Source organism: Canis lupus, chromosome 8, assembly GCF_003254725.2.
Source record: "Canis lupus dingo isolate Sandy chromosome 8, ASM325472v2, whole genome shotgun sequence".
Lineage (NCBI taxonomy): Eukaryota > Metazoa > Chordata > Mammalia > Carnivora > Canidae > Canis > Canis lupus.
The window spans coordinates 34,721,459-34,741,880 of NC_064250.1; the positions used below are offsets into that span (position 1 = coordinate 34,721,459).

At 39.2% G+C, this 20,422-nt stretch overlaps 1 protein-coding gene and 2 long non-coding RNA genes across 9 annotated transcripts in view; 2 read left to right on the plus strand and 1 right to left on the minus strand.

Annotated features, from left to right (window-relative positions):
- Positions 1-10,960, plus strand: part of DAAM1 (dishevelled associated activator of morphogenesis 1) — a 167,058-nt gene extending 156,098 nt beyond the window's left edge. For all 6 annotated transcript variants that reach the window (XM_025443738.3, XM_025443737.3, XM_049113628.1 and 3 more), the window contains 4 exons: positions 576-636; positions 3,628-3,759; positions 6,995-7,165; positions 8,245-10,960. In XM_025443738.3, the coding sequence (XP_025299523.1) occupies positions 576-636; positions 3,628-3,759; positions 6,995-7,165; positions 8,245-8,454 (574 nt within the window). In that variant the 3' untranslated portion in view covers positions 8,455-10,960. The remainder of the gene's footprint in view (positions 1-575; positions 637-3,627; positions 3,760-6,994; positions 7,166-8,244) is intronic.
- LOC112657683 (uncharacterized) lies at positions 631-20,062 on the minus strand. Of its 2 annotated transcripts, XR_007412698.1 has the most exons (4): positions 18,739-20,062; positions 7,995-8,182; positions 4,373-4,528; positions 631-1,203 (listed from the first exon to the last, which is right to left on the minus strand). It is a non-coding gene; the product is annotated as an uncharacterized LOC112657683 (long non-coding RNA). The 2 variants fall into 2 exon arrangements; XR_003135221.3 differs by lacking the exon at positions 7,995-8,182 and having other exon boundaries at positions 18,739-20,054.
- LOC112657684 (uncharacterized) lies at positions 18,912-20,310 on the plus strand. The gene is made up of 3 exons (XR_003135222.3): positions 18,912-19,192; positions 19,619-19,686; positions 19,984-20,310. It is a non-coding gene; the product is annotated as an uncharacterized LOC112657684 (long non-coding RNA).
- Positions 20,311-20,422: the final 112 nt, after the last annotated feature.

Here is a 20,422-nt window from a genome sequence, read left to right on the forward strand (position 1 = left end):
GCTCAGCAGTTTAGCGCCTGCCTTTGGCCCAGGGCGCGATCCTGGAGTCCTGGAATCAAGTCCCGCGTCGGGTTCCCAGCGTGGAGCCTGCTTCTCCCTCTGCCTGTGTCTCCACCTCTCTCTCTCTCTCTCTCTCTCTCTCTCTCTCTCTCTCTCAAATAAATAAATAAATAAATAAATAAATAAATCTTTAAAAAAAGCAAAAGAAGAAAAGCAAATGTACTGATTACAAAGAGTACAATATGAGCATGATTGTGGATAAGACAGTTTTTTTTACTTGTTCGAAGGGAGCCACATAATGGCAAAAAGCTTATTTCCACATATAATAATTTGCTTAAGTGAGATTTTAATCTATAAAATATACCTGCTATTTGTGGGAAACAAAAGCCATAATTCCATATCTAAATTCCATAAGTTTAAAAATTTGTTATTCTGTGAGATCTGAGCAATAAAGGGAGTTTTAAGCATTTAAAATAAACTAGTGTGGGACTTCCAAGCATGAGATATGTAAACCATCATCTGTCTAATACATGTAAGTCACACGTTGGATACTAAAATATTGCTGTTTACAACAGCATGACTGAGCTGGACAAAGAAATAAGTACCTTGAGAAGTGGCCTAAAAGCAGTAGAGATGGTGAGTATGCATTTCTTCTTCTAATTCCCAGTCTCTTCACTACCTCTAGGTGCTGATGATGTCCAACAAGGTGATATGCCCAGAGAAAAACATTTATTGATTAAAAAAAATAAATAAGTAGGAAAACAGCAGTAAAGAAGTAAAGGCAGGTTGTGTCACTCTGGTGACTCAGCTGCCAATGTCATGGGGGTATCCCAGGAGCAGGAACTGGGAAGCTAGACCTAGGGTTGCACCAATTTCCTACCTGTAAGGTAGGACTCATTAAAGTGGTTTGGGCAAGATAATCTTCAAGGATCCGCTCAGTGTCCATGTTCAATTAATAAGTAATAAGTAATGTTCTTTCTTAATAGAGCAGTGGAATACCTCTGTTGTCTCAGAGTTGGTCCTTTAGGGAGTATTTATTGAACAAACCCTTGGATACACAGTCCATTCTCAAGGCGAGAGGTCATGACGATTCAGAATCCTTGCCCTCCAGGTATTGCAATAGCCAAGAGCAGCCGGTCCAGCAAACGTTCACATTTACTCAGCCTGGCCACATCCAGATAAGCACAGTGATTACAAAAGTGCCTTAAGGAAGAAGAGTGGATTTAGGTTAGTCCAAATCTTATGGAATGATGGGCATTTATTAGAGGAAGCTTCTCTTCTCACTGAAATGAACTTTGAGCTGTGGCTTAGAAGGAGGGTGGAGTGAACTTAGGTACATAGGAGCAGAAGTTGTCCCTGGTATGCAGAACACCATGTGCTAGGCCTCCATGGAAGGAAAGCAGGCCACACTGCTGGAGGCAGAGGAGTCAATGTGCTTAAACATGACTGCGGCAGTGGAGTGCCACATGGGTACCATGCAGTGCTGCCTTGGGCAAGGAGGCAGGTCAGGATGAGAAACCTGTTCAGGAGAGTGGTCCTCACTCCAGTCTGCCATTGACAAAGGAGACTGCTCTGCAGGCAGCTTGGAAGGGTGCCCCTCTCTTAAGTACCTTTCAAATTACTTATTGGTAATAATAACATGAGGACCCTCCTTCTTTTCTTTTTTTAATATTACTATTAATATTACAAAATTTACAGTTTTACAACTGTACCGTAGAGAGCGGTTGACTTCATTAAAGACATAATTAACAAAAGTTAAAGTCACCATGTCTGATCGTTTTCTGTTTGTTTTTAACAAATTAGGGAGCATGTAAGGCTTTTTCCCCCCCTTTTTGGGGGGTGGGGAATAATCTTTCAAAAGTAAAGGAAATGAACTGAATGAAATCTTGTTCCACCAACCCCAGTGGGCCTAAACATTGGTGAGCAAGTAGGGTGGTCCTTCTCAGGTTTCAGAAGTCAAACTGGTTAAGGGCAGTTTGGGATGAGGTTCATCTTATAGCCTTCACTTGGTCCCATTTCCTCCCAGTAGAAGGTTTTCTCGAGACTAGTGTGACAGTTATGACAGCCCTAAAGCCTAATAATGGATGCTCTGACCTTTGCATCTAAGCTAGTTCAGAGCAAGGCATGGGGAGGGGCCCTGGTGGAAAGGAAGTTTGGAGGAAGTTTTGGGTTTGTTAAAAGTAGTTTTGCTGAGATCACTTCAGCACTTGAGTCACATACAACTGTAAAACACTTTTCATAGGAAAGGGGCTACAGAAACCTCCTCCTCCCCCTGGCAGCATACATGTCAAGTTGTAGCACTAGAAGGAAATATTGAGAGGTAGACGTTGGCCTGTCTAAATATTCATGTATCCTAATTATGCTTTACACGAATTGATTATATTGTTTGAAGATATCAAAGATGGATTTCTAAATTCAGTCTGAAAGGAAATTATACACTAATGAAATACTTTAAAATTGTTTGTATATCTCTATACCTCACATCCATACATGCTCACTTTCAAGGCCAAAGTAGTAGAATTGTGGTAATTTATTCCAATCAGAGCAAGTTCCATATTTTATAACTTTCCAATCTGTTATTTCATTGATTCTCATGGTGATGTGGATATTGCCTGCTTTTTACAAGTGAAGAAACTGAGGCCCAAGCCACTTGTCATGGATAAGAACCAAATCAGTGGTAGAACTGAATCAGAACCCATAGCCTGTGACTTGTCTACTCCTACTCGTAGTACCTCCGCCAAAACAGTTACAGAAGAAAATAGATCTAGATTGAGTCAGTTGGTGCCCAGCACGGTTATTGCTGAGACTGTGGAGTCAGACAGACCTGAGTTCAAAATCTAGCTCTATCACATATCAGCTACTTGACTTCGAGCTAAGAATTTCATCCCTCTAAGCGTCAATTTATGTGTCTATACAATGAAGATAATGATCCCTCACACACAAAGGATTAAGAAAGTGCATCTGGCAATGGTTGAAATTAATTACTAAAATTAGATTTGAATAATTTGTGTGTTCATCACCCTGGTAATGAAGTATATGGATAATTTAATAAGACACTGACTAATACTCTTACGGGTAGGTAACCTGTTCACAAAAACAAAATGGTATAGACAGGAAGAAAAATGGTAGACGATTATGGTGCCAAACACTGTTGAAATTCCACTGACCCAGATGTCCTCGTGTAGAAAGTCAGAAGACTTGGCCAGAGGGAAAGAAAGAAAAAGCAAGGAACCAGAATTCTGAGCACAGAATACCGACAATTGACTTGTCTTGCTTTTAGTCACACGTCTTTTGAATCCAATTTGCTCTCCTTATTTAACTTCTATTTATTTTCTACAAATGCTAATCTACTTACGTCCTGAAGCCAGTATAAGAAATCACATTGATGAAGTACTCAGATGATTGACTAAATTGCTGTTTGCAAATATGGGTGCGCACGCACAGGGGCATGCATGGCTCTGACGTGGTAGACAGAAGGTCTGTGGGACCTAGGGTATCGCAAAGTGTTCAGAGTAGGTTTGATGTACTTGCCATTCTTACTTATTAAATTTGAGGAATATGGAAAAGTAGACATGATGTATCAGCGTTTGAAACCTGCCTTCACACTATCTACTTCCTGTGTTTAAGGAGCTGGAATATCAGAAGTCTCAGCCCCCACAGCCCGGAGATAAGTTTGTGTCTGTTGTCAGCCAGTTCATTACAGTAGCCAGCTTCAGTTTCTCTGATGTTGAAGACCTCCTAGCAGAAGCTAAAGACCTGGTAAGTTTGCTGATGCATACTTACTGTTATTTAACAGGGCTAATACTTGCAGATACTCTACATTTTCATAACTAGGACTGTGATCAATTGAAGCACATTCTTTTTGTCTAACTGGCCTGTGTTGCCTTTAGGTTAGCAAGACCTCAGAGTATCTAAATGGTGTAAAACCAGTAAATATTTTCTGATTTTCTCTTGATTGATACTGGATTAAAGTATTTATCTCTGGGAACCAGAAAAGAGTAGATCATGAAAACCAGAGGCAGGACAGAATGTGAGATGAGATATGACCAAGGTCACATGTCTCAGTTACCTGTATGTTATATGCTCTCCTGAGATAGAGACTTAGGGCAGGATATTCCCTCTTAAAATCTCCAGCAGAACTTATTAAAGGAGATACAGTTTAATTCACAGCCTCATAACAAGAAGCATATGTTTTAATAATACAGTACCTTTTATGACTTTTTTCTATTTCAAAATTTTGTTTTTCTCTAAAGGAAATATTTTCATTGGCTAATAACTAGGACCTTAACTCCTCCCCCTCTCGCTATTTCCTCTTCCAAAACTACACATCTATATACATAGACATGTACACATTCTCTCATTTTTCTCTCACCCTCCTCCTTCTCATTGTTAACAAGTGATCTTAAGCATCTACTCCACGCGTCCTGTCGAGTTCTTCCACACTGCTCATCTCTCAGTTGCCACAGTAGTCTTTTGCTTTAACTTGATCTTTGAAGCTTAGTGATGGATGTCATTTCCCTGTAGTCCTCTGTTTAGTAATAGATATAGATGATTATTTATAGTGTACATACACAACTGCCGAAAGTTCAGAAGAAGATGGTATTAGGATACATTAGCTAGTCTCAACAGTAAACCCCACCTCCAACATTATTAAATAAATGGAAAGATGATACATGTTCAGATGACTGCTGTTAAAAGTCCAGTTTCTGCTATCCCGTGATTGATGTCCCCAACCTCTGCTGTGAGAGACCCCACTCATGTCTTATGCATCCCTCCTACTCTGGATGATACAGATCTGTAAAGGAAAGCACTCCCCTCCCCCAGCCAAACCAGGCAATATAGAATCTACTTCCTTGAGGGCTCAAACATTTTTATAAGAATCAACCATACAGTTAATTTTTTATGTAAAAACACATGATTATGCACCACCTACTATTTTTTTAAGATTTTAGTGTGGGAACTTTAGTCTGGAACTAGTTTTCTTCATATTTCTAAGACTAAAATATACATGACTTCATCATCACTGGAATTCCTAGATAAAAAGATCATTCATGATGACTTGAAGTGCATGAACTTGAATGTTTAGAAACTCAGTTGTAGGACGTCTAATGCCATTTTGTTCATACCAGAACTTTTAGAAATTAGCTTATAAAGCCATGAAGGCAAGCTAGATCTTTGTGTGTGGCATGTGAAAAATGTATTTTTCCCTAAAGAACTCTGATTTCTAATAGAATATTTCCAAATAAGTAAAATATTGAGAACAACTCAGTGAAGAAGGAAATGGCAAAAGAACACTTTTCTTATAAACTTAAAGATATGAAATAACAATATGTCATACACATTTATGACTTAGTAATTGTTTTATTTCCTAATAAATATTGAGGGGGAATTGGAGGAAGGTGGTCAAAAGGTACATACTTCCAGTTATATGATAGGTAAGTATAGGGGTTGTAATATACAATGTGATGATTGTAGTTAACACTGCTGCATGCTGTGTTTGAAAGTTATTAGGAGAGTAGACCCTTTTGTATGTATCTGTATGAGGTGATGGATATTAACTAAACTTCTTGTGGTAATCATTTCATGATATATTGAAGTCAAGAGAGTATGCTGCATACCTTAATTATATACAGTGCTATATGTCAATTAAATTTCAGTAAAACTAGGGGAAAAAATAAACACTGAAAACATTTCCTATAGGGAGTTCGTATTACTGAAATATCAGAAAAAATATAATAAAGGCAAGTAATGCAAGAAAAATAAAAGCAATTAGAAAGTCTTGGGTTGGGGGCACTGCATAAACACTTCATAGTTTAAATAAGAAAATTAAAGATCTGGAAAATGTTAAATAGTTGATTAGACATAGGAATGAGAATTTATTTGACTCTGAAGCTGGAAGCACCTTCCTTAGTAGCTTGGAAGTAATAGCATTAGATTCTTAAAGAGTAAAAAAAATTCTAACAAACACTATGACTGGTATTGAACATTATTTAGATAGTCATGATACCGCTAAGACCCCTTAAAAGTATGCGATCTTGAGTAATGAAGATAACTACCAAGAGAACTAAAACTAGAATAATACAGCATAAGGAGTATAGTCAAGAATATTGTAATAACATTTAGTGACTGGTGGAGACTGCACTTTTCCTGGTGAGCACCGAGTACTGAACAGAGTTGTTGAATCATTATGTTGTATGCCTGAAACTAATAGAACACAGTATGTTAATTATACTTCATTTTAAATAATTAAAATATTAAATGGCACATTCACTGGTCCAAAGGGAAAAAAAAACTGGAGATTGGAAATACTATTTTGTTACTATATACATATATTTGTATTAATTTTTTTTAAATTATCCCTTAATATTTTACATTTTAGCTGTTTTGAAAGGAGTTCTCTCTAACAAAGGATCTGGAATAAAATCATATTCTCAGTCATAAATTTGGGGTTGCATTAATGATTCTGTAGTCCGTGACTGTTTTCTAACTGAGACCCAGGAAATATCACAATACTAGCATTACTTAGGATTAGGAAAAGCAGCTAAGAAGCACTGGATCCCATTTGCTTTTGATATTAACCATATGGCACTAATAAATGATATTAAACTACTTCAAAGAAAAGTTAAAAGTACAAGTTTCCCTACCCCTGCCGAGTTTGCTATTAGTTTTATGTCTTGAGTGCTCTGCCCTATGATATTTTGCTTTCTTGTTTTTACTACTGTTTAGTTAATAAAAAGTCAGAGCAGGTAATCATTGGTGTTAAGCTGAAATGAGGTGGAAAAGAATAAATGGTTTCAAAAGTCGAGGAGTATTAAATTTTTTACCTTAGAAATGATTGACAGGCCTGTTAAGCAGCCAAAGATAAATACAGGCTCACTAAAATCCAGCAAGTTATATCTGACTCTATTTGAGCTTTAGTACTTCTAGAGAGATTTCTATTTGATCACTGAATTCTCTTGAAATCCTGAACTTCTTAAAACCTACTTTTTTCCAGTTTACTAAAGCGGTGAAACACTTTGGAGAAGAGGCTGGCAAAATCCAGCCGGATGAGTTCTTTGGCATTTTTGATCAGTTTCTTCAAGCTGTGTCAGAAGCCAAACAAGAGAATGAAAACATGAGAAAGAAGAAGGAGGAGGAAGAACGGCGTGCTCGCATGGAAGCTCAGGTAAGAAAATGGTGAAATTGGCCATTTCCACCTCCTAGAAAGTCCAACGCTGCAGCTCCTTGGTTTGTAGACAGCACTCCAGTGTGCCAGCAGGGAGAAGGGCATCTACTCTCTAGAATGCTGCTGGGAGTGTAGATCGGTATAAGTGTAATCTGGCAATATAGATCCAAAGCCTGAAAAAATACATCTATATCCTCTGATATGAGGTTTCATTTCTTAGAAATTATTCTAAAGAAATAATCAAAAATTTACACAAAGGGAATAGCAGTCTTTGCAATACCTCAACATGGAAACAACCTAAATGTTTACTGACCAGTTGTTAGCTTTAAATGATAATAATAGCTACATAATGGGATATTTATGCAGTCCTTAAAAGTCACATTTTCAAAGAATATTTATTAATGGAAGAAAGCTTACAAAATTATTTATATGTGAAACCCTTTTTTAAAATAAGGTAAGTGTTAATAAGGAAAACGATAGTGCTGGGCTATACCCTGACAGGTTTACAGTGGTTATCTCTTAACAGTAGAATTAGAGATGGTTTTCACCCTTCTGTTTATATGAATTATCTAAATTTTCTATAATGTACCTGTATAATTTGCCTTTTAATTATATTAACTCATGTGTAGCAGGCTCCAGGTAGCTACAGGAGATACAAGCTAAGCCTTTGATAAGAGGAACATGGCCCGACGAGCATTTGCTTTGGTTTCTCTGTACCGTCAAAGAAACCAGTATCTGGGGACTGCTAAGTGATAACTTTCTGGTTCCATTATAACAATATGAATGGCTTCGATTGCTCTTATTTTAACTAGAGTATCATGAGGTTTACCTAGATTCTAGGTGGTGAGTGTCTAATCACGAAGTAGTGGCCATCTTTCTTCATTATTCATTTCTTCTACAATGAGACCTCAAGTCCCAGTTCCCTCTCTCTTGTGACATCTGAGGGGATTAGCGGGCATGGGTGCATGTGGATAGTTATGACTGAAGTATTGTCATATCTCATGGACTTCATCTCCCCTGAAAACAAAACAATACTTTGTTTTCTAAGTATTCTCTAAGAGGTTGCTTTCTACTTGCAGCTCAAGGAACAACGTGAAAAGGAACGTAAAATGAGGAAAGCAAAAGAGAATAGTGAAGAAGGCGGAGAGTTCGATGACCTGGTTTCAGCTCTACGCTCAGGGGAAGTGTTTGACAAAGACCTTTCTAAACTGAAACGGAACCGCAAGCGTATTACCAACCAGATGACGGACAGCAGCCGAGAGAGACCTGTCACAAAACTTAATTTCTAATTTTCTTTGGATACTTTTTTAGAAAGCTCATTAGCAGCCCTTTGAAGTGACTAGAACTTTTCATTACACTGCCTTGCAATCCAAACAGTGGCAATTTCTTCCTCCATCTGTGAGTGAGTGCGCGAATGTGTGTATGTAAATGTATGTGTACATATATATTAAAAAAAATGTATATAGGAGTCTGAGTGTTGTCTAGAGACCTAAATGTATGGTTAAAAAAAAAATCTATGTTAATGTATGTGCTCAGAAACCTTTTGTGTATGCATTTGTATTGGATATGGCTCACTTTCTTCCCCTGAACACCACGGCTGTTCAGAAGCACAATACTATCTCCTGAAAGAGATGACAGAGACATTCCCTACACTAAAAAAGAAAAACAAAAGCAAAAAAAAAAAAAAAAAAAAGGCTTGAGAAATATTTTATGGTTTCCAAGCTTGATATAATTTAAAATTATTTTCATTGGTGAAACTGGTGTTGGAAAAATATAGATTTAAAATGGTTTTTGATAGTTGACAATGCGATGCTGGTGTATTGCATCAGTAATTGGTAGGACCAGCTTGGAATTTCTGACGTTGGTGTAGGGGTACAGTCTATAAATGTTTATTGAGAACATCTTGCACACAATCTGAATTACGTAGAATGTCAGTCAGACTTTTTTTTATATATTTAGAACTTGGGCATCAATTTTTTTTTCTCTAATTTCATCGAGTTCTCTGCCAAGCACTCTTGAAGATTTCTTTTCATTGCTTTTGAAAAAAGAACACTATTTATCTAAATGCAATTCATGCTCTTGTTAAAGAACAAGATTCAGAATGTGCTTATTGTTCTAACAATATAGATATATAAATTTTAAAAATAAAATTTCCCACTAAGACCTAAAAGGAGGAATTCTCTGAAAGGATAAAAATTATTTAAATTTCTTTATGGGGTGCCTTCCCCCCCCCCTTTCTGTTTTGTAAGACAAGCTGCATTTTCTGTCAGCATAGGTCTGGACTAAAGGACACTTAGTGAATGCATGAAATGTCAACAACACCAACAGAGATGCCAAGATCTATTTATCTCTAAGTATGTTTGAAGTGGTTTGTTGTTTATATGTTGTCATTTTAAATTGTGTGTCAGTAAAGCTACCTGTAAAATTTCAGTCCAAAAGATAAAGCTCTCAGGGAGAAATGAATAAAAACAATGAACATTAGAAAATAAAATATAGATGCTTACCATTAACCTACCAACTCTTAATATCCTTAAATTATATATAAAGAGGACTGTTACTTTTTTTTTTTTTTAGCTTTGCTTTATTTATTTGTAGTGGGGGAGGGGGGCTAAGATTCTCTCTCTCTTTTTTTTTTTTTTATTCTATCAATCCTGTTGTGGTTGGGTTTCCTGTGGAGAGAGTAGTTTGTCCTGTTGCACTAGAACATTATTTACTCACTAAATTGAGTTTTTCAGTCAATTAACAAATATTTATTAAACACCTACTATGTGCCAGGCTTAGTAGGGCTACAGTGATAAGCAAGACAAAGTCCCTACCCCCACGGAGCTTATGTTCTAGTGGGGATAAAGGGGTGAATAGAATACCAATATGCGCTGTATAGGAATCATGCTATTTAAAAATGATTTGTATAAACTGTAATGCTTAGTGCAGATGGCAAGGTCTCTGCACTATGTTAAAGCTGTGAAATAGTGCTCTAAGAGTTGTCAAGAGCAGTGGTTTTACATTTTCCCCCCCATCATTGCAAACTTAGAGACTTTCTACCCATTTTATGGAAGTAAATGACTCTAGCAAATAAAACGGTCATAAACTCCCAGCAGAGGTTGTGCCCCCAGCCCCTAGTTACCAAGGTCTGCCAATACACCCAGTTAAAGGTGCAAAGACTTGGCTCAAAAAGGCTTGGAGATGAGGAATGGGAGATGCTGATGGATGTGTCTATTCCTTAACAAAAGTGCCTCTATCTTTTTTTCTATTTATAGCAGGAGAAATTTGGTCTGGCTCAGTTTTGGAACTGTATTTTGAAAATGGCTTTGTTTTACAGTTTAAGGAATGGACAAGTGGGTGGAGTGTCACATAAAGGAGCAAGTTCGTGTAGCATGTCCCTCTTGCCCTTGTAATCCTTCTCATTTTGATACGGCCATCCTGGTAGGCCTTTACCATTTCCATTTTTGGTTTCTTTTCCCCAAAAGCTTTGTGCAGGTAATTCCATGTGCCATTGTTGAAAAAAAAAATCTACTTTTTAGATTGGTGCTGGTGTAAGTAGCCACTTTTCTCTCTTGGGTGTGTATTTTAAAGTTTTTGTTTGTTTTTTTAAATTAATGCCAAAAAGAAAGCATTATAATTTGTAAACTTAATTATATGTCTTGTATCTTACTAGCTTAGTAGTTGGAAACACTTAGTCTTTAGGTGCAAGACTGTTGTTATAGTACCAAGAAAAAAAAGTTGTATGTGTTATGAGATTGTACATCTTTTTTAAAAAAAGCAATATGCAATAAAGAGATGAATTCATTGGGTGTATATGCTTTCTATGAGTTATTAAAACAACGTTATCAAACTTTTTTGTACTTTGCACTATTTAGATATTGCAAATTGTTTACCAAGTCAAAAATGCATATTTTTTAGCTTGTACATACTGGACCTAGAAGGATAGAGTTTTCTATGGTAGCGTTCAGTATATTCACAGATTACTATATATGCGACCTCTTTTTGTAACATTTCTATAACCTCTTTGTATGACTCCAGAGAGTTACACAGTTTCTCAGTAGCGCTACTGGTAAAATTATTCAACTGGTGGTATAGAAAAGAATGTCTCTAGAATCAAAGTCTTTCATTTTAAAGCATTTCCCTTTTAAAAATTAATGTATGATGTAGGTCAGCATGAGAAGTGTCCCCTGTACAGAACAAGGAATGTGTATTATATCCTATGAAAATTGGGGCTTTCTCTTGGCCCTATAGTGCTCTGGCTGCCTGGCTATCTTCAACCCAATTTGAAGTCAAGCTGAAAACAAATTGTCCTCATGGTTAATAGAGGACCTAAACACTTCTGATCTTTGGAATGGACTCCTGTTGGTCTTAAAATTGCCAGTCACCTTTTATTTCATCTAGTCAGTGGGAGCTGCTTGGCATCTAAAGACTACTACTTTTGTCTTACACTGGGCATTGAGATGAGAGAGAACCTTCTGTGTGTTAGACAACTTTCTTATCCCATCCCATAAACTGAACATACAATTACCAATTTGTACATGAGTGTGGACCTAGGTACAAAGACCACCGAGACCCTCAGTTGCTCACAGAGTATTGACAGAAGTAGAAAAAAATATGAAACTTTCAGATCATTATATTTCCCTTTATGTCTTCCATTTCCCCTAAAAGATCATTGCTGAGGGAACATATGCTTCTGTTAAAGGGATGAAGCTATTTGAACCCTCCAGGACTTTGTGCCTTTTCTGTAACATGGGTTTATGTGAGGCAAAAGGATAATCTTTATTAAACCAGTTTAGACACAGTTATTCAAAAGATCAAGTTCAGAAAGAGTTTTCTGACTTTTTTTTTTTTTTTTTTAAACAACGTCAGCTGTTTCCTACCAAGTAGTAAATCTAAAATAAGAACTCCCAAGGTTGGGACGCCTGGGTGACTCACCGGTTGAGCATTTGCCTTCGGCTCAGGGGGAGGGTGATTCTGGGGTTCCGGGATTGAGTCCCACATCGGGCTCCTTGCACGGAGCCTGCTTCTCCCTCTGCCTGTGTCTCTGCCTCTTTCTCTGTGTCTCTCATGAATGGATAAATAAAAATCTTAAAAAAAAAACAAACTCCCAAGGTTTAATCGCTGCTGGATACCATTCAGTTTCAAAAACACTAACTTAAAGAACCATTAGACTATGTGTAACTAAAGTCAGGGTTCTAAGGCTTTTTTGCATTCGAGTCATTTATAGACCATCACTATGTTGGGCTATGTGCCCATTTCCTCAAACTGGTGTATATATTGGTTTGCCTCCATATCTCTGTGCCCCTATTAATATGAACTCTACTGAAATCTAAAAACCTGGTGAGTCTACAATTAAGAGATGGCTTAAAAAATCTACACTTCTTTATCCAGGAGAAAGTTTGGAACCCTTAGAGGAAGCAGTTTCCTGTTTATAAGGATTTTCATATTTTCCATAGCAAAGACCAATCAGAATTATTTTTCACTGGTCTTGGGGGGAAAACCTCAGATCTAACCTTTGGTCTTTTCCCTGACATGCTTTTGTCTACTGCAATCAACGATGTTTCCATGGTGTCAAACAACATGAACACAGGATTGCACACTAGGGGTTTTTGACAAAGGAGATCCTTATTTTTATCAAACCTTGATATGTTTCCCACCCCTCACCTCCTGCCATGGGAAAAAGAGAGGTTCCCAGGTATAAGTTTCTCATGTCATTTACATAAAGTATTTGTTTTTTATGCTTCTGTGCATACAGATTCTCTTACTGGAAGGAAGAAGAAACAGTTCTGTATTGATCTTTGGTACCTTCTCCCATTTCATTTATACCCATTACGGTCACTGGGGACATGACTATGGCAAAGGAATCTGCAGTCACCCGTGAGACGGTGAGCATCTCTTGTTAGAGTCCTCACCCCATTCCCCTACCTCCACTTCCAGTGTAGAGGATCTTTCCTGAGTCCCATCAGATTTGAGAACCACCCTGACTCTCCTAGAATGAGAAGGGGTGCCCAGAGAGGAGGTGATTGTGGTGCTGAGCAACGACTCAGGAAGACAGGCACAGGGGAGGGAAGAAAGTGTCTCTACCAGCTGCTTAAAAAGAGAAAAGCCCATGTATGGATGACCATGACACTTGCCTACCAAATCAGGTCACATTGCCCTACTCCCTTTTACATACCCCGTCCTTAGCTAAACTCCCTTTGATGACTTATCCTGCCCTTTGACTTCATCCACATCCGTGTATATCATCCTGTGTACAAAGCCCAACACTGTAGCCTCTTAGACTTCTTTGGGCCTCCATTCAGTCCACTAGCCTTTAAGACTTCAGCCCTGTCTCCAAAACCCCTGATTGACTTTTAGATGGAAAGGATCTTGCCATCCGTTCTATAAATGACTCGAATGCAAAGGACTATATTCATCCTATAGTCCTTAACTCTACTTTTGAAGCAGGGGAGTGGAGATGGGGGTGGTCAGAAAATCACTAGTAAACTGATCATGCTCAGGCAGTTCAGACTATAAGCCTTTAGGATTTCCAGTTTAAGATGGTTTCTGCAAGGTGACTGTCATCGGAAGGCTCCCAAGAAGAGCCTGTCCTTTTTCCCTCCCTGTCTTTCTCCCCTTAAACCTCCACCATAATAAAGGCTTCATTATTAAGAATTCTCCTAAAATGCCTTTTGCAGAAAACAGAGCTCTCCTACTGCCTTGAATGTGAGATATTTGACCCTGAAAAGCAACAGCTGCTTAGTGACCTGACATTTTTATGGCTGGTGAGTTCACTCTAAAAGCTTGGACTTCTAACATCTGCTAGAGGCACTGCTAGGAGTGGGGTCCCTGCTAAAGGATTAATGCACTTAGGAAAGATTCTCTCACTTGATCTGGGGAAATGATGCTTGGAGGGCAATTAGCATTGACCTCTCAAAAGAATGTGGCAAAAGTGACCCTCCTTGCGGACTCCCCTCCCCACCCCAAGAATGTGGCGAAGGTGAGCCTGCATCATCAATCCTGAACTTACCTATAGTCATTAGAGTGTTCCCCGCAAAGACTACTCCCAAGTTCTCTTGCACTGATTTCTGAGCAACACCAGAACCTAGGAACTCAGTCCCAGAGTTTGTCCTTTGCCATCAGATGCGAGCTGTAACCCCAGGTGACTCTCCTAGCTACCTTTTTGGGAAGATTCCAAAACCTCCACTGCAGCATGTCCATTAGTCCTACCTCTGAGGCTCCGAGACCCTGGGTGCTAGGGATTCACTGCAGCCAATTCGCTAATTAAAATTAAACTCTCCCAATTGCACAGTTTACCAGCCACAGCCAAGAAGCCCAGCCTCTGCCCTGTTGGGAAGGGAAAAGTGCAAAGGCGACTGCTTTAGAGTGGATTCCATGGCAGCAGCAAAGATGCTCACTTGAGGGTTTCCTTTTGTTTTACCAGGTAACTGTGGTAACACTGATCCTCAGAGCCCCACTGGGGCTGCACCAAAACCACTCATGTGCATTGATTTAGTCATAAAATCAATGTATATCATGAGCGTGGCTTTTCCCTGCAGAGGTTGTGGTAACCTAGGATGAGTGTGGTTGGAAGAGGAGGAAGAAACAAATCAAACTAAGTGGATGGGCCCAGCTGGAGTGCTGTGTTCTCACAGACGCTGCATTTTTAAGAGCAACTCTGACAAAAGAAAATGTATCCCAGTGAGGAGGTTTAAAAACTGACTCAGAAGTATCCACTGACAAGAAGCTCTAAGCCTGCAAAACACATTACTGAGGAGATAGGAGAGCTGGCCTCATATTTGAAGAGGGAGAAGACCTAGTCTGTTTTTCACCACACGGCAGGGCTACAGCCAATGGGGGAAAGTCACCAACAGATTCAGTTCATGTTTGTTTGTTTAAGTAGACTCCACGCCCAACGTGGAGCCCAGTGCGGGGCTTGAACCCACAACCCTGAGATCAAGATTTGACCTGTGATCAAGACTCGGGTGCTTAACCGACTGAGCCACCAGGCGACCCTAAGAATTCATTTTGTAGTGAACTGACCAGCCAGTGGACAAGCTACCGCCTAAGATACTGAGTTCACCCATCCTTACAGACATTCAAACGTGTCAACTCAGAAGTTTGGGACTAAGTGACAGGTTGGATAGATGATTTTGTTTTTAAAGCTTTTTACTTGGAAATAATTTCAAACTTAGAAAAAATTGCAAAAATTCAAATAGTGCAAGGAATACGTTGTGCCCTTGTTTCAGATACACTTCTTGTTAATGTTTTGCCCCATTTGTTTCCTCATTTCTCTTGTTCTTTCTTTGGGTGTTGGTGTACACATAGTGTTTTCTGAACCATTTGAGAGCAAGTGGCTTAAATCATGGTCCTTAATTCCCGACTATTCCAGTATGCCTTTCTGAAGAGTAGGGATATGCTCTTACAGAACCTCAGTACATTTACCAGCTTCATGAATTTATGTTGATACTTCCATCGAATTAACCACCCAAGTCCCACTTTTGTCAGTTGATACGATAACGAATATCCTTTATAGCATTTCTCCCCTCTGGAAGAGGATCTACTCCAAGATCAGATGGGGTTTTCGTTGTCCTATCTCTCCAGCCTCTTACTCTCTGGTCTTTGTGTGCTAGGATATTGACATTTTTAAACAGGAGTCCTCTGGGAGGCAGACTGTCTATATCCTAATACCCACAGCCTGTGCATATGTTCCTTTACACGGCAAAGAGAACTTGGCAGGTGTGATTAGGTAAGGATTTTGAGATAGATTATCCTGGATCATCCAGGGCAGGCTCAGTATAATCACAAGCATCCTTATAAGAGGGAGGCAGGAAGACCAGAGACAGAGGTTGGAGTAACATGACTGCTGGCTTTGAAGATGAAAGGGCACCACAAGACAAGGAATACAAGCTCCCTCCCCTCCACCTTTTTCAAACTATTGTTTTCCTTGTATTGTGTTGATCTGTTGTTTCTTTTTGTTATTTTGAGGTTATACATTCTTGACTGGAATGCAGCATAGGTGGTACCAGAGACTCCCATCCAGAGACATGCAGTGTTTGTTTCAAAATTGCTTCTAACATCACACTACAAAAACTAACCTACCAGAGAGTGCAAAAGTTGTACTACTTCCCTCTTCTGCTTCCCCTCCCCACATCCTAGTCTGTTCCAGACTGAGGTTGTATAACCAAAAACTGTTCATAAATTACACGGACTGGTTCTTTTTTCCTCTCCCTTTGGTATGGTTATAGTAATCATTTGACATGCACTCTGATTCATTTGTGTCCATTTTCTTTCAGGGTTACTTAGGTTTTTGTCTCCTCATTCTTACTAATTTAATTTTTATTAATTCTTGAACATATAGGTTCCTAATGTAATTTGAAAGCCGAGAAGTGTCACTCTCTCCTGTATCCTTTTGCTCACTCCCTATCCCCACAGTTCCTTGTAGGTATCCAACTTTAGTATTTTCTGGTTCATCCTTCCTTTGTTTCTTTTGAAATCATAAACACATACATGTGTGTTTGCTTATTTTTCCTTTTTTGCGCAAAAGACAGCATGCTACATGTGTTTTTTCACAGTGAGTCTTTTACACTTAATACCTGCTGGAAATGACCCTGTGTGAATTCATACAGATCTTCAATCTCACTCTTTTTTTACTCCATCATGTGCAGGTAACATTGGTTATTCAACCAACATCCAATATTTTCCAATTACATGTGACATTGTAGCGAATAACTTTGTGCATTTTATTTGTTATTATTGAGGGTATGTTTCTTGTCTAAAATCCTAGAAGTGGAGGGGATGCCTGGGTGGCTCAGTGGTTTGGCATCTGCCTTCGGCCCAGGGCCTGATCCTGGAGTCCCCCACGTCGGGCTCCCTGCATGGAGCCTGCTTCTCCCTCTGCCTGTGTCTCTGCCTCTCTGCCTCTCTCCTTCCACCCCGCCCCATTTCTCTCTCTCCCTGTGTCTCTCATGAATAAATAAATAGAATCTTTAAAAAATAAAGAAAATAAAATCCTAGAAGTAGAATTTCTGGGTTAAAGAATAGACACACAGCAGTTTTTGTTCGAGATTGCTAAGTTCCCCTCATAGGGGCTGTACCATTCTGCATCACCAGTCGTGCATACATGTGCCTGATGAAATCAATCAGTTCTCACCATCTCCACTGTTACCATCCCAGACACAGCACCATCCTCTCTCTTCTGAAGTATGGCAATGGTCTGTCTCCTAACTGGTCTCTTGGTTTCAGCCTTTTCCCCACCTCCCTGCCTTCCAAAGTCTATTTTCAACACAAGAGACAGTGATGCTTTCAAAATGTATGTAAAATCACATCACTCTACTTCAACTCTCCAGAGGCTTTCTATCTCACTTAGAAGTCAATGCGACAGTTCTCACAATGGCCTCCTACACCCTAAATGATCTGAACACTTGCCAGCACCTCTACCCCTCTGACCTCATCCTCACTACTTTCTCTCTTCCTCCCTTTGCTCCAGCCACACTGTCTTCCTCTTCTTCCTTGGTCATACCAAGCAGCAACCTACAGCAGAGCCATTGCATTTCTGTTTCTTTTGCCTAAACCACTCTTCCCTTAGATGTCACATTGCTTTCTCTGTCATCTCCTCCCCACTTTTCTTCCAACATAACCTTCTCAGTAATGACTTCCTTGCCACTCATGTTACAATTACAACCCACATGCTTCCCAGCACTATCTCTATTCTCTGCTCAATTTTTTTCATAATACTTATGTATTTTGTGTATCATTTATTATGTCACCTAATCCTACCTTACCCATTAGAATGGAAGTTCCATAAAGTCAGAGAAGTTTGCTGTGTTCGCTGAAGATTTGCAGCACCAGGAACAAGATCTAATATACTGGGAGATCTCAAAAAATGTCTGTTAAATTGAATGAATTGCTTTAATATATCACTCTTTTTCTTTGATAAATCAAATATCCAAAGAGAGATGATGTGAATAATGCAACTGATGAAGTTGATCAATAGATATACTTTAAACAAATATATGGTTAAAATGATACATAGCTTTTTTCCAAATGTTTACGGTAGTGTTTCTCAACAGTAGCTGTTACGTTCTATGCTAAGATAAAATTCTTTGAGGGCTGTCCTGTGCATTGTAGGATGTTAAGCAGCATTCCTGTCCTCTACCCATTAACACACCTCCCCATGTTATGACAACCAAAAATGTCTCCAGACCTTGTCAGCTATAACCCTGGGGAGTAAAATTGTCCCTGGTTGGAATGCATGCATCTACGGTTACATTCTCCGACATGAGCCACACATATACAAAAAAGAATAGAATTTAACAATAAAGGTTTAAGCAAAGAAAATATCATAATCATTTGAGAGGAAAATCTTCCCAAAAATATTGGATCAGAGTTAGCCAAAACTACATCAAAGATCTATTTATAATAGGGTTGCCCAGATAAAATACAGGGCACCCAGTTAACTTGTAATTTCAGATAATAATATCTCACAGCTAAGTTGAATTGAAGGAAGAATCTTGCACATTCTAGCCTGGCCAACAGGACAAGAATACTCCAAGACTGGTGACTCTTGGACGGTGTTGGACACATTCTAATGACACTCTTTGTCTGCTTACCCTTCTTCTAGGTGCTCTTCTATTGACGCCTTTTTTCTTTAAATATATTACTTCATAGCTTCAGCATGTTGTGTAATGTCCATCAAATCTTGTTTGCAGTCCTCTGATCCTTTGACCGGAGGGAGCTCTTTAGTCATCAGTATAGATATTATTGTTTAAGCCGGTGACTTCAAAGGGGGCCTACTTCATGCTCATATAGTTGATTTAGTTAGATTAACCAAGACCTAGAGAAGCTTCCTGTCCCACTTATACATGATCCCCCAGCATCTTTACGGATGAGTCCAGAATTTTCCAGGCATTACCCTCCTACATTCTTTTTGACATTTACAGGGAGATTGCACTGCCTCTCTAAAGGCCTCAGCACTTAAGAGACATGGACCTGTGAAGGAATGGGGACTCCCTGAAGGAAGTGATTCTATCCAGCAATTTTGAGAATCAGGCTGGGAACAAAGAGGTAAGGCCTATTGTGTACCATTGGCTATCACCATATTGTCATTTCCTGACCAATGTTCTTCTTATCAGCACTGGCTCTGTTGCTAAATTTCAATTGGAAAGAGCATTACAAGGGGGAAAAAATCCAGATCTTTATGTAGTATTTCCTAGCTAGTAAACACAGGATTTCCTGCATCCGAAATGACTTCAACAAATTGCCTGTTCCTTCAAACATGACCTGGTGACAAATTTGGATATGGCTTCATTAAGCAGAGATAAGCTTGCTGATTGAAATCTCCTCCAGCTGAGCAAGGGGTTTTGGCAAGTGGGCAGCAGAGTTCACAAAGCTGTCCAGACCCACCAGGCCTGGGAGCCACAAAAATGAGTGTGCATTTCATCCTGCTTTCTGCTCAGTCTTAATATTTCATGTGTTTACGTGTCTCCCTAGGTAGAGTCTAAAAGTAACTGAATCACCCTTTTCTTCTGAGAGCACACAGGATGGTGACCCATAAAAAGGTAAACAAATGCTTTGGATTCATCAGTTTTAAAAATAAGAAGATGGGGGAATTCTGGAGAATTGGCATTGAGTTTTTGAACACAGGCATGTGCAGCTCCCCATCTCCAGAGGAAGGAAGTGGGTTCTGTCAATGGAATCTTTCCCTCTCAGACATAACTCTGGTCACACCAGGATAATTTGTAAATCTGCATTAGAAGCAGTTCCTTTCCCCGTTCCTAATAAGGTGCTTCTGATGAACTAAGTGAGTGGAATTCTCTCCCCAGATTTCAGTTCCTCTTTGTTTTAAAATCCTTCAGGGAGTTGCTTCCGGAAGCATGTGTTTCATAATTCCCAGTCCACACTGTTGGCCTGAAACTCATCTGTGCTTGAGTCATCACAATGATGAAGCAAAGAGTCAGAGCAATTGCTCCAGTTTGCCAAAGGACAGAGGATGTACCGACTTTGATTACATCACAATCCTACAGAAACAGGGGATCCATGCTATTATGAGGAAGTCACTAGGCAGGAAACTGTTTCAGGAAGAGTCAGAGTGAATCTTTGAAGTGAGCATCTGTACTATTCTTTCTACAATGTTGCCCAACTGCTGTCAAATATAAATACCAGCTATGTACCGGGGCACCATCCCTCTGATCTGTCTTCGTGTTCATGGAACACAAATCTGCGGCTTCAGTGAATTACCACCATTCACTTCGTTAGTCCCCTGGGCTTGGTTGTTAAGAATCCGAGAATCTGTCT